We start from the raw sequence: 15309 nt of genomic DNA on the forward strand, positions 1-15309 counted from the left end.
AAATGTCTGGCACGCCTCCTCCTAACTTAAAGTACTTGGGTAAAGTCAGGAAAATTTTGTGGTCCATGATGTTGTTCATGTTGCTTTGGCATGCCAGGCAATTAAGCTGATTATATTGACTGCACTTTATGGAGAACCTCGGCTGAGTTAAATAGATCTTGCTAGTATGATAAGATTAAGATTAAGGGTATGATGAGTCTAAGAAGTCAAGAACCTCCCGCCGATTCCATTTAAATATTTACTTTAAAATCCACTGGTGTGCCAATACTAGCCCACTTCATGTAATATTATGAGAGGGACATACGAGGGTCCTGTTGGGTATTTTACCCGTGGGCGTCACTTTTTTATTTCCCGAGGCACGTGACACGTTCATATTATTTTACCTGATATGTGAAGCACCCCTTTCGAGTGTCTTTTTATCCTCTGCCTTGCATTAATCGAAGTCATTGTACCGGTGACTAGTGATTTTCTGGATTTTCGATTCGCATTACCAGTAGCGAGATATGAATAAAGTTGTATTTACTGTGATTTGTGAAATTGATGACTATAATTTTCCGTGAACTGTGAAAACGACCCCCCAGCGGGACCCTGTCATACGGAAAACTAATCACACCCCAGCATCTGTCTCACGATCCAAAACCTTGACCCTTGACCCCTAGACGGCATATCATGTGACTTAACTTAGAGGCATTACATAAAAGGCACATAATCCGTTTCAACCAGTCACTTATAAAGATCGTCGGATCGCGCTGAAGCACCATGGACATGTTTGCAGAAAAACCCTGGGGTAAGCGCCCTTACTGGGGGATTGGGTTCAACTACGACCATCAGTGGGTGCTGACAGATAAACAGAGGGAACTGCAGGCCAAGCTGATGGAGCTGTGCCGAACGACGATGCGACCAAATGCCGTAAGTGACTTTTACATTACAACGCGGTTTTAAATTGTGTCTGTAATTTATTTGTTTAAATGGGTTTAATCTAAACCATTAGTGATGTAAAAGAATAAGATGATACTGTATTATTTTATTTTACAAAGTGCCCAGACTACATTAATTAGCGCGAGTGTTTTTAATATGGCACGAGTGAGTCGATCATAATATGACGTTACGTCATGCTCCAATGTCAAAGGGGCAGACGAAGTTGTGTGCTATTTAAATTCCATGAAGTATCAATTTTCTATTTATTTTGATGACAAATGCCCATAGTTGCTGACTCCTAGATTTCCCAATCCAAGTCATGCTCCAATGTCAAAGGGGCAGACGAAGTTGTGTGTTATTTAAATTCCATCCATGCGCATTAATTTTCTTTTTTATTTTGATGACATATACCCATAGTTGCTGACTCCTAGATTTCCTAAGTTCACATTAACAATGCGATATTGACGATGAATTGGTTATGTACTAATGCCTTTATTATTATTCCTCTTTTCTTTTATACTATTTATTCTGTCAGGTTTTTCTAATGGTCGAGTGCATTTAACGCTTTCGCTGTCTCTGGTAGGGACCAAGCCGATAAGGCAGTCATCCTTTATCATATGAAATCTTGTTAACAGTACGATGGCTACATCACTTAGCCCTGAAGATACATTATTTGTACTTGCTAAGCGCTTCTGACACACATAACTACACATAGTATGCCAACTTACTATCCTCTTCGAACCTTGATCTCATTTTTACGAAGTACATGTATGAGTATTCAAAAATCTAGTAACGTTGTTAATTTATTGATTAATTGATATATTTTATCTATTTATTTTTTTTTATCTCTGATTATCCGTGTCATTAATTTACTTTATTGTCAGTATTGGCAGTGTTTTTAATGGTTTAGATATCGTATAATATAACGCGCATTGAGATATTGATGGAATGAACCATGATTAAGGAGTAGTTTTTTTAAAAAATAATTTAAAATCATAACCTTAATGGTAACAGGAAGCAAATGTTTAAGTATGTTGGTGAGTGGAGGGGGGGTGGGGGTGGGGGCAAAAATAATTTAGCCACAGATGAGGAAGGCCCTTCTTAGCCATTGCTTCCTGATATACATGTACGTTTGACAATGCTGAACAAAACGGTGGGAAACTAGGCCCCTTAATTAACCCCCGGTTCCCACACCATGAGTTAAACATTGTGGCCCTTGTCTCAAATTTATACCACAATACCAATTCTCCTTCCTCTTCCCTGAATTTACACCTTATAATCGACCAGGTAAGATATGACGAGACATATGAATTCCCAAGAGAAAACATGGACGCCATGGCGGAGCTGGGGCTGCTGGGATTGATTGTACCGAAGGACCTCGGTGGGCTGGGCGAGAACCACGTGTGTGCCGCCATGGTGGTGGAGACTATTGCCCGTTATGGGTGTCCCAGTACTGCTATGGTTTACTGTAAGTTAGGCCAAGTATAGGCCGGTGTGAACGGAATCCTGGTCCGCCTTAGGAATAGTAGTCCTAAATATATATAGGACTTCTATTCCTGGTGGACCTGCATTCCGTTTACATAAGTCGGTGAAATGGAGGTCCGCCCTATTTTTATGTCCGTCCCTTTATATTACAACTAGGTAAAGGCCAGTGACATGAATAGTATGCTGAAGTGAGCATATATAATTAGTCCGTAAAATCGCAGACTTACCTGTTCGTCTCTCTGGCGTAGTGGTTAGGCAGTGCAACAATGTGCATCCAGAACAGTTTCTTAAAATAGACAAATGGGAGTACGAATCCCTATAAGGCTGAAGTTGCGTTTTTAAATTCTGCGTGATTTTGATATCTTTGCCATGTTTGTGGGCCATTTTACTTTGCCACGTCGGATAATTTTGATTGGTTACAGAAGCACCCAATTTGAAATTTTATCTGACAAATGAACAGGTCTACTAAAATGAAAATAAATTTATCAAAACTTCATTTTTTTTTATTTTTCATTATTAATTTTTTGAATATCAAAATAATAAAGGTAACGACATAGGTCATTTTAATTCACACATATTATTATTTATCATATGTGACTTCCGATTAAGTGTGAGAGAAAAAGTCTAATCGGACATATAGTCCTAGTATAAATCAAGAAAACAGGTCCCATCCGGACTGGCACTCCTTGCCATGCGACTTGCATTCCTTAGTAAATGTTGTCCCACGGACGTTAAATCCTAGTAACGTATGTCCTAGGACATCCATTTCTAGAAACGCTAGACCTAGGACTACCATTCCGTTCACACTGCAACGTTCTGTTTGGAGAAATAAATTGGAATATCGCCCAGTGTCATTTATTTTTCATCTTGACAATATGAAATGCAAAAAGTAAAAAGAAGAAAAGATATTCTTCAGAATAAATATCCATTACCAACTTTTATATTGTTCACCAATTTTGTTAACTTAATATAGGGGTGAAAAAGACTTTTAAAACAATCTTATATTAAAATTATTAACTCGTAGGACCCTCAAAACAACATTTTAGCTGTCTCTTTCATTTAACATTGGATTCCGGTATGTCATTTTAGGTATGCACGTTGGAGCAGTGGCTACTCTCCTATTCCGTTACGATAACAGCGAACTCATCAAAAATGTCCTCCAACGTTTGGACAAAGACAAGCTGGTGGGGACTGAGTCTTTTAGTGATCCCGCTACGGGTAAAAAGGCACATTATCTTTCTATCCGTGTATATAGTTATTTTATTATTATTTATTTATTTTTTGCGGACTACACTCGTGAGAAAATAGGTTTTATTTAAGTTAACATAAGTCGAAAGAGTCATAGCTGTTTGATTTCCATTCATTTTTCGTTTATCACATTATATTATCTTTTCCACCTTTTTATACAACACGCATACTTTGCCATACGGCTTATGTGGTATTTCAAATACCCAGATCAGCAAAACCTTAATAATATTGATTAAAACGTTTTCGGTTGAAGATATATCCGTTCTTAATGACATTATACGTGACATATATATATATATATATATATATATATATATATATATATATATATATATATATATGATATCTCTTAGGTGGACATTTTTGGTACCCACTGTCCTCAAAGAACCGGTATACCAAGGATGGCAGGTTCCAAATGTTAAAGTACGCCTCCTGGACAACCAGCGCCGGATTTGCTGACTTCTACGTCGTCCAAACCACTAGCCCGGGCTTTGGCAGCGACTATTCCGACCTTTCCATATTTCTGCTTTTCAAGGTGGATGTAGTTAAAATTCCAATTTTAAAAGTGATATTTGGCTGGAATCTGAAAAGGTGTAATTAGAGTTACCGCAAGCCAATATTAATAGGTGGTTAAAGATTATGCCTATTAATTTTGTCTTTAATTTTTTTTTTGTTTATTTTGTTTATTTGAAAATGCATAGTTCACACGTGCACTAAAATGTTTTCCATGTACGACGGCTAATAAACCCATACGATATAGACGTTATTATGTAAAAATACATAAAGTTTACAGTCTCAATTGAATAATTTAGCCAATGTGCTAACTCATCAAACCATAGCGTTTATCCATTACAAAAAATGTTACCTTTAAACTATAGGACGAAGTTCGTGCACATGCTGACGACTGGAAATCCCTAGGTCTCCGTGGTAACCAATCTGGCGTACTTATAACAGAGGGCGTGCTTAGTCAAGACAGGCAGGTTGGAGAAATCGGTAATTCAGTCATTCATCCTTGTGCGAAATGGCATAATAAAAATGCGGTTATTCTCAATCGGATGCATAAGTAACAAATATGGGCGAAATATAATGTCTTGTTTATGAATCTAAATTCTGTTATTCTATTAATGTCTTTCTGATCATTTAATTCACACATGAGCGTAGTATCTCTAAGCTATGAAGTTCATCAGTTTAGTTGTGAAGACTCAAGCATACAGACGCGTAATATGGCTAGTGGTAGTGTAAAACAAGTTGGAGGAAAATCAAAGGGGAAGTTGTTGTTGCACAAAATCGACAAACACATTTTTCAGAGCAACCGCGACCGCCATTTACTTTCTTACTTATTACTGCTCATGCATCAAGGTATCAGAATCTCCTCCGAGCGCAGCCGAGAATTAATTACAGCTTTGGAAGTAACTTGCCCTCGCTGCCAGTAATTACGCCGCCGGGTATCCAGGGCATAGACCGTGATCACAAGGTTCCGAAAATAGATTTTTAGATTTTTAGAAAATAGATTTTCCATGTGAACGGAGCCTTATTCCTGTAACACCTATGACAATAATGGAAAGTCTTATCCTTATGCATTAATACGGTTAAATGATACAATTAAAATTGTAAATGAAAATTCTTCTGGTGAACCATATATAAGACAAAAATGGAGGGCGTGCAACTACAGCTCGTCTGTGTAGTGATTTGCGTGCAAGACCATAAGGTAAATATTTATGAAGAGGCCTGTTAAATACTTGGGTTTGATACCTACCTTTAACACGACCTTACCCCCCCCTCACCTCCCACCTTCACCTCGGATAACTTATTGTACCTAACTCTATATTGGTGTTTTTAATGTATAATGTTCTATATTATGTGATTATTACACTAACAACATTGTTTTTCGTTTTGTTTTTTAAGCCTCAAAATGCCAAAATATCAAAGGAATATAACAGAACATTATATATAATTTCAAATTCCAAACTGTCTTGATTTGTTTTAAATCATCTATCCAAGAGCAACTTTCCATTGAGTTTGGGGTCATTTTGCAATTCCTGCGAGTGTAAACCGAAAAATTAATCTAAGAACGGAGATCCTGTGTTTTGTGTAAAGTGATTTTTCCCTCATTTAAAGGCCTAAGAAGGTCAATGACAGATGTAAAAATTTGCGTTTACTACAAGAAAAATACACGTAATAAAATAAATGAAGAAAAACTATGGGAACCATGTTTTTTTTATTACTTCATTAATACGCATATAAACACCGTAAAATATTAAAATAAAATTAAATAAAGCAAACGTTTATTATGTCTTTGAATCTAGCATATCTTTATATCTATTTATTCATGTCATTTCTCGGTGTAAACTAAATAGGACATGCGTCACAAAATTGTTAGGAACGCACGTCCCATTAGAACGTGCATTATAACACGCAGGACTTGCATTACATGGGGGCCTTCGTCCTAAGGACATTGAATCCTAGTAACGTATGTCCTAGGACTTCCATTCCGAGCAGTGCATGCCCTAGGACGTGCACTCCTGCCACACTGGTGCACCCTTTACGCAACTTCATTTCAACATTTTTGGTGGGATATTTTCAACATGTTCTGGTGAAAGTTCTGGGTGGAATACAATTTTAAAAAGTCATCTCTGTCATGTATTTCATAGGTGAGGGTGCAGCTATAAACGATGAAGTTGGCAATCCGTGGTTCTTGCTACTGACTGCCTCCTGTTGGAACGGTATAGCCTTTGGTTGTATCGATGTTGCTTGCAAACATGCCACAGAAAAGGATCACGCTGACAACGGACTCCGAGTTTGCGACTATCCCACAATCCAGGTACGATGACGTCATCTGCACGTTTTCTGAATTCACGTGCGTTTACTTGAATTCTAACTTGAGTGGTCCTCTGTAGTTCTGCGCATGGGGCGGCTTAGCTTTTAAGCTTTAATTTAAAAATGTCGTCCTCTTGCAATTTTGATGTTGATTTTCCATATCTATAGACAACGCAAAATATCATCTCCCGTGTTGGTCAGTAAAGATGAAGTCTTCGACGCTGTCTTTGTCCTGTTGGGCTACAATTTAACTCAATTGGAATAAGCACGCAAAAGCTACATAAGTACAATACAATATTGATTAATTATTAGCCTAACAACGTGTACGAAAAAATGTACTGTACAAATCCGTTGATAAAGATACGTCGATTGAATGATGTCATTTGAAAGTTTAGAGGCTGCTTTGTACTCTATAACTCATCTTCGGGATATTTTATTGTGCTACAAAAGAAGTATATTTCTGGGGCACTGCCAGTACTTCCTGACCTGCGAAGTGTATTTCTCAACAACAATTATGATTTACTCTATTCTAGGACTACTTCGGAGAGTGCATCATAGACACTAATGCCTGCCGAGCCTTTGTTTTCAATGTGGCCCATGGAATGGATTTGGCAACAAATAATAATGATTGGACCATCCACAGTGATCCCAAGGTCATGGCAAGGTGAGAAAGTCAATGTGAGGCTGAGAGAAGTACTATGTTTGTGTGCAGTAAACTGTCCTACTGAGTACTACATGCATTCCATTTATATATAATAAGAAAATCATTTGAAAAACGTTTCAACATCTCAGTGTTGAAAACATTTATACTTATTTCATTCATTTCAGTCGCTTAAAAACAATTCTGGAAATATTCTAGAAAGAGCTGAAATTGTTAAGGACTATTTTTATTCCCAACTAAACGATATAATACTAAAACATGGTGCCTATAATCGCTTCAGAACAGACTTCCTGCACTGGGGCTGGCAGATAAAGTTTGCAGCGGCCAAAAATGTCGGACATGTTTCCGATGTAATGCTTCACGCCTGCGGTGGTTCTGGATACAAAACAGAATTGGGTGAGTTTCAGTTCGAAATAAATAAGATGCACGAGCATTGCCTGAGCATAATATCTCCTTTCAAAAGATGAACATCTTTCGAATCCATCTACGCGGTCGACAAGAATGAAGTCTTTTCAGGTTGTGTAGGACATGGAATGGTATTCTTGTTTTATTCAAGAGACTGTCTGAATTATACGTAATGCTATCAAACTAACAATCATTGAACTATCTACCTATGGGGAGCAAAATTTAATAACATGGCTATTCTTGCTCTTCTTTGACTTATTGCAGGCATTGAGCGTCTTCTCCGAGACGCTAAGGCCGGCTGGGTGATGGGTGTGAGCAATGAGATCATACGGCAGTGGGTAGGAATCACGGCTCTCATGGGCACGGAGCAGCTGGATTTATGGTAGGTTGAGTTGATTTGCCAAACAATAACACCTTAGATGGTTAAATATAGAACCCGCGACCAAAACTTGGCTCCAACATAAAAATCATCCTCCATTTTTGACCGCCTTTCGACAGAAATATTAGATATTGTTACGCCTTCGCGGCCGAGTGCCTTATGAAGGTACAAATAACAATGTACTTACTGGTGTCTCAGAGTATAAGCACAGAGAGAGTCAAGAACACAAAGCCAAATAGCCAAAGAGATCAGCCCCAAGAGAAGAGCAAAAGAGAGCGATTTATTTCACGTTACACCTTATATACTAGTTCAGATAGTACACGTTTACCAATCAGAACCAACTATACAGTGAACAGTTTTACCTTTAGGTTACCAATCACGGGAGAGATTCAAACTTGCACACCGGACAACACTTTACTTACAGAGACATCTACCGGTAGCAATATAAAACAATCTCATCTAACACACTACATCGTCACAATATACCCGTCAATGAAAACTTGAAAATCTGACCGTCTTCTGGAAGACCCAAAAAACGGCCTAAATCCGCCCCCTGAATATGTTCTCAATAAATGAGTCGGACGTGATAAGATATCGAATTAACCTACCCGTATCTGGCAGAATTTTTGTCAGTTTCTCGCGTGTCAGTTTTAGTTCCTACTTCTGCTTTGTCTACCTCGAGGGCCTGCCAAGGAAAGTAACATACTTTGCTTCTGCAATTCCCGTTTTATTTCCTTTTTCATTATCCCGTAGAGTTATTCCTCTATCTTTCAACCCACGTGTGCTCGGACTATACCCTCCATCTTGGTTTGCAGTGACAGCCGGGTCTTCTTCTAAACAGTAGTATTCATCCATATGCAAATTGAGGCAAGTCCCAGAATCCCACGTATTGGAGAGTAATGGCGAGAAGTTTTGACGAAAAAAAATGCTGCGCTTTTTTTCTCTCAGTGATCTTAAAAACATGTCCTTTGATCTTTATTTTCTCAACGGTTTCGTTTGAGGTATGCCTTGGGGTTCAGGATAAAACAGGCAAAGTTTCAGAGAGACGCCTATTTAAGCGTCTACATACTTAGTTAATGCCAGATTGAGAAAAATGAAAATTTCACAAAAAAAAAAAAAAAAAAAAAAAAAAAAATGCATGAATCCAATAAAAACAATAATCCAATAGAGCTGGTTTTCTTATTTGAGCTGTATGTCAAGAAGAGTAAGTGTCATGATTTAATTTTCTTAAATGGTCACTATGCAGGCTGTGTCCAAAACGGGGTTTACTTCAAATTTGATGCAATATTACATAAAGCTTAACAGTATAATGACCATCAATTTTTGATAATAAAATAAAAGTATCATGGGTATTCAGAAAATGTGACTAGCAAAAATCTTCAAGTCCATTTGTAACCCTCAAGTTTAGGTGTTTTTATCTCTCGTTAGGTTCGTCAAGGCTTTGGTGTCGTGCGCCTTTGCCGGAGACGAACTCAAAACGAAACAACCGAAATGATTACTCTATTAGTTTATTATGCAGGTTAGAAGTGGCCTGAGCGTCGGTCTTACAGTCGCTCGCTGATCTAAGGACTCCGTCAGCTTCGTATGTCCTTTCTCTCTCTCAATCTATCTCATCCAGCAATGAGACGACCTTTTATACTTGGCGGGGGAGAGCTCGTTAAAGTTTCATCAGACTTTGATACGTTTGATGTCGTAAGGACCGCTATTGGCGACTCTGTGTCTGCCCGAACGTCCTTTCTGGACTTTTCTCCTTGATACTCTTAAGATATCTTAGCGATTACGATCATCAAATCGATATCTGAGCCTGATTATCCTTTAATGAGTCGACCCTACCGCTTCCCTAACACAACTACTATTGTTCTTTGTTGGTGGCCTCTGATAAGGATCCACCATCATTAACCTTTTGTCGGTGAATCCTGATATGGCATTATTAACCCCGATACTCACAGTGCAATCTAATTTGCACGTTACACATGGAAGTTCAGAGTCAAACCTTGGAAATGGCAAAATGTAAACAAGAGATAACTATAATGAAATGGGTTTATTTCCATTTTCAACACTTTTTTACATAACACAAACTAATCGGTTTACTGTTATTTTTACATGATCAACTAAGAAAATTGTTGACATAGGAAAAATATCAACAGAACAATTTTAAATGTCCAATTTGCTCCATTCTGAGATTCTGAACATACTGAATGATTGAATCTGACAAACTATAAAGATATGAGTTTATTTCCATTTTTGACACTTTATTACACAATACACAATAACAGGTTTATCATCATTTTATATAATCAACTAACAATATTGTTAAGATGCAGAAAATGTCAAAAGAACACCTTTACATATCTTATTAGTTTAAAAATTAGATTGTTAACATGCCTAAGAATTAAATCTGAGGAAAAAAAAACACTTATTAAAAAAAAAAAAAAAATTTACCGATTAAGCTTATTTTCGAATTTGATCTGTATTTTAGTAAGACTGATAACTCCTGTGAATTTCAAGACAATTGGCCAATCGATTTTCCACGAAATGTATTATCAGTGTTGCATACATGTATGCTGAAAAAAAGTGTAAAAACAGCATGACTTTTGTAAAAATGGCCCGATCATGCTGATTTTCGAACTTGACCTGCGTATTATGAATGTTCATCCGTTTAGTAAGTTTTAAGCCAAAAGGTAAAAGGGTTTTCCACTTATCATGTTATTGGTGTTGCACATATGCTCAAAAAGTGAGAAAAAAATCATAACTTCCATAAAAATGGCCCGGTCATGCTGTTTTTTTTAACTTGACCTGCATATTATAAATATTCATCAGTTCTGTAAGTTTCAAGCCAAAACCTAAATTGGTTTTCCACTTATTGTGTTATCGGTGAAAGTACACTGCGACGGCGACGACGGCGACGACGGCGACGACAGACGCAGGTGATGGCTATATGTACAGACACATCTGCCAACTTTTTGTCAAATAAGAGCTACTGCTTTTAATTCATATTCTTTATGCACACAAATCAAACGCCCCATGAAAATACATACTTACATAGTTAAATTCAATTTGTAGGTCACAGAGAACAAACAAGCGCCTTCTTAACTACGAGTTAAAGAAGCTGAAACCGGAGGTAAAGAAGGAGCTTGCGCACAAAATGCTGAGGGAGTGTGAGCAAGAGCTCGGCCAAGACAGCGGCACTGCGCCAAACCAAGATACTGACTTCGACGACCCTTTCTCCACATCTGCCGCCCTGCCTCTTGGCCCTTTCAAAGACCCCGCCGGTAAAGTCCACCTTGCTGCTTTAAACGCCGATACGTTTACCACCCTTAAGCTAACAGAGGTAATCCAAGAAGCAGACAATGTCCAGAGACTAAAATTCGCCCTGCCTGACCCAGAAGCCCACTCAGGTTGTCTGCCCGGTCAGTATGTGCAAGCACGTGTCAATGTTGGCGGGAAATTCCACGAGCGTTATCTGTCGCCCATGAGTGCTCCCACTGCGTTTGGTGTGATGGAGTTTGGGCTGCGCCTTGAGACGCATGGTGCGTTCTCCCTCGCTGTTAAGAATATGAAAATCGGTAGGTGCACTTATCTTTTCTTATAGGACATAAAAGTGATATTAATATTATTGCTCATCATACTTAATAGGTAACATATTGGATGGCGCTGTCTTAATTATAATTAAGGTGATCTCTTTAAACTGATATGTGTATGGTTAGACATGAATACCCACGGTTTACTTTTCTTAAGTCTCGGTCACAAACGGCCGTATGGGCTCTTACGGGCTGGACGCGTCCAAATTTTGCGCAGAAACTCATGTCCCGCGCAGGGTCTTTTTACGCAATTTCGAGTTCGCAGACAGCGAAAGCTGTAAGCACGTACCGAGGATGTTGGACATGTTCAAAAGATTCTACGTACAGCCTACGAACAGGGAGGCCGTAAGCGTAACTTGCTCCCCTCGCACGGAGTTAACAAGAAATACGCGCGTTGTGCAAGACGCACGTCGCAAGCAATGAAGAAGCAAGTGCCCTCTTACTGCGACCTCTACGGCCTCCGCAACACCCAAAAATCGCAGGGGACGAACAATCCTGAAATTCGTGCGTCCGGTTGTGACCAAGGCTTTAAGCATGTGGAACGTTGTGCTTCATTTAAGTCATACGCCTGAATATTAATATTGTAGAATATACGAAAAACGTTACGATGATATTCAAACTGATTTTTTTATTTTTTTTCAATAGACATAATGTGAAGCTACATTTTTGACAACGTTTGTTATATTTTATGCCATGGAAAAAGCTACCAAAATACAATATACACTTACCTTATTTCAGGAGACACTCTAGAATGCCGAGGTCCATGTGGAGGTTTTGAATATTCCGCGGGAAAACTGGATACTTTGACCATGATAGCCACCGGAGTCGGAGCCACGCCTGCCATACAACTTATCCGCAGCATCGCCAACGACCTCTCCGACACAACCAAGGTCAAGTTCTTCTACCACGCCAAGACGCCGAAGCAGCTATTATGCCTTGAGGAGCTTAGAGCATTTGGGAAACACGACAGTCGTTTCGATTTCACCTTCTGCGTTAGTGAGTGCGACGATACCTGGACTGGGACCGAGGGACTCATCGACGCCACCACTTTGAAACCGTTCCTGCCACCCGCCAACGGCAAGACCAACAAGACCATCATCTGCACTGGTCCAGTAGTCGTAATCACTACCCTGTCTGCCCTTCATGAGCTTGGATACAAGAGCGACGACATCTACATCTATGGTCCGTTTGGAGTCGAGCTGATACGTGCCGTGTATGGCCAAAAAGCCAAACTTGCAACACATTTGCCCTGCTAGACTGTATGTTAATTGTTGCACCGTTGCAAAACTGAGGACCACAATTTGGCCTTCCATTTAAGATCCCATATTTTGTCATCCTAGTTTATATTCGTAGTTGTCTTCTAAAACAAACATTGGCTTAAATATTAACCACATTTTGCATAATTTGTTGTTTAAGCGAAGTACTTCCAACCAATTTATCTCACTCCTTTTTGTGAAAAGGGATCCCAGGACTTATTTTAAACACCTTCACAAATGAGACTTGAATAGTTGCAATTTTAGATCACTATAGTGATTTAAGTGGAGTCAATCAAGTGAAATTGCCTCCATTCAGAACAAACTGGATATGTTATTTCCCCGAGGAAGATGCTCTAGTTTATGAAGACTTTATACAGACATCAAAATATTGGATTGTATTGGACGTATACAACAAGGGCAATATTAGCCGTTGATTGAAGAAAAATCACAACTTTATTCTTGTAACACAGCTAATGAAATTATATAACAAGTATTTTCAGATCTTTATGAGCTGCACAAGAGCTTGGTTTACAACTTCCTATGGCTTCAAGCAACCCGTTTAAATGTTTATATTTATATTGAGGAGGCATCCTTTTGGTACATATATATGTAACATGTCACGTGTAGCCCGGGAGGTGACAGGAGTGGTAGTCCTAGGAGTGGAAGTGTGGGCTCCCACACGTTTTAACGTTAAAGGTACAGGTAAGGGTGAGGATTGAGGTAAGCATATAGGACAAATGTCACCTGGTCAAGGTAATGGGTGGAAAGTTCCAAGCGGACTACCATTCCTGTGACGAAACTGGGGGGCCTTAAAACAAAAAATGCAATGCCCATATAATTATACAGTTTAGGATTACCTGACGTAAGTGGGTCAAAATGTAGGGCGAGGCTTGCCTGTACATTGGGTACCGGGCTCTCTATCATGGGGGAATCTCTGTCACGTACGTCACACCGGTGACAGCCACATAAGAACACACTTTACTGCATGTCATTAATATCATTATAAACATAAGTATAGGCCGCTTATAGCAATTATGTAACAGCATGAAGGTATTTTAGTACTCAATTAATAGCAAACCGTAGGTTTGGGAATGGTGTTGGGTAAATAAAGGGAAATAAAATAATAATGAAAAGCAGCCCTATAGTCATTGTCAATTTTAAAATTGAAACGACCAAATGACCAACAGGCCTATATAGTAAAGGAAAAATCCCACTCCATTAAAAAGAGCAAAAACTCGATTGTGCTCGAGTGTGGTGTTTTAACGCAGATACCATCTTTTATATCATCTAACAATCATACATTTAAAGATATATGATATGATATAATACGAAATAGAGGATCTGGCGAGGCACTCTACATATGAAAATACAGCAGTCAAAACAACTGGATAATTTCACCCTCCTGACGTAATTACTGTTGGTGTTTGTACACTTTTCTGTAAAATAAACCTTATATAGTCTATATAAATCATGAGACAAAAGCCATTTATGTAGAAACTTGCACTCATGCAACCGCACATACACACGCTCACACATGGAAACCCACTGTGCCTGCTGACGCACGTACCTGTAAACATCACACCCTCCTAAACACACTTACACACGTGGCATAGATCTATTAAAATGTACCTCACCAGAAAAAACCCTAGCAAAATGAAGATTTTGCAGCAATATTGCTGCAAACTTAAAGTTTTCGGTAACGAGTGCGTGAATAAATATATTACTGCTAATTGCAGTAAATCTTCTGCAAATTCGTTGCAATTTTGTAGCAAGCCTGATGTTGCTCTTGGGGATATTATGCACACATAGAAAATGAAACATAATCCTTAGCAAAATATCAGTCTACATGCCCATACAATCAGAAACATTTAACTTATTCTATTTCATTTGTCATTTTCATAAAAAATGTGGCACAAATCTGGCGATCTCGATGACCAAGATGGCTGCCCGATCCATTGGTTTTGGATTTTATATGTTAATCTATTTAAAATGTTCTTTGTAAACCGGCATATTTATCGTGCAATGTAAAATTGTATGTTAATTGCCCCTATGTTAGGTGACCTACCACATGTCCCAAATAGACCACACTGGCTTGACAAAATTCACTTTTTGCCAAATTAACAGTCAAATGTGCTTCCTTTAATCTCTGAAGCACTTTACACAGCAGAAGGTGGTGCTGTTCAAAGGTGTCACTGTACACCACAATATCGTTTATGTATACATCCACACCATCAGTATCTGCTAAACATTCATTCATCATAAGTTGATACGTCGCTGGAAAATTGTTCATACCAAAAGGCATGACCTCGTACTGTTAAAGACCCTTTTGGGTGATGAAAGCTGATATTTCTTTGCCCTTTCTGCTAGGGGGACATACCCGTATCCTTTCAATAAGTCACATTTTGTGATGTACTTTGATTTACCGATCGTGTCAATACAATCAGTCATTCTAGGTATGGGATAAGAATCAGTTTTTGACAGAAAATTCACTTTGCGAATGTACAAAACCTCATAGACCCATCGGACTTTGGTGGCAGAACCCAGGGTGAAGCCCAGCTG

At 38.7% G+C, this 15309-nt stretch overlaps 1 protein-coding gene across 1 annotated transcript; it reads left to right on the top strand.

Annotated features, from left to right (window-relative positions):
* Window positions 1-686: 686 nt before the first annotated feature.
* LOC106180163 (uncharacterized) lies at window positions 687-13880 on the top strand. Its single transcript, XM_087011993.1, has 11 exons — window positions 687-909; window positions 2206-2386; window positions 3493-3621; window positions 4005-4186; window positions 4530-4644; window positions 6303-6472; window positions 7002-7132; window positions 7410-7525; window positions 7799-7916; window positions 10977-11479; window positions 12233-13880. The coding sequence occupies exons 1-11, from the start codon at window positions 760-762 to the stop codon at window positions 12748-12750; spliced, it is 2313 nt and encodes a 770-aa protein (XP_086868119.1). The 5' UTR covers window positions 687-759; the 3' UTR covers window positions 12751-13880.
* Window positions 13881-15309: the final 1429 nt, after the last annotated feature.

Source organism: Lingula anatina, chromosome 4, assembly GCF_051362555.1.
Source record: "Lingula anatina isolate TDL-2025a chromosome 4, LinAna3.0, whole genome shotgun sequence".
Lineage (NCBI taxonomy): Eukaryota > Metazoa > Brachiopoda > Lingulata > Lingulida > Lingulidae > Lingula > Lingula anatina.

Coding starts and splice junctions, on each gene's coding strand:
- LOC106180163 (XM_087011993.1), top strand. CDS start 760: ATGGACATGTTTGCAGAAAAACCCTGGGGTAAGCGCCCTTACTGGGGG. Junction 910..2,205: donor CGACGATGCGACCAAATGCC/GTAAGTGACTTT, acceptor ATAATCGACCAG/GTAAGATATGACGAGACATA. Junction 6,473..7,001: donor GCGACTATCCCACAATCCAG/GTACGATGACGT, acceptor ACTCTATTCTAG/GACTACTTCGGAGAGTGCAT.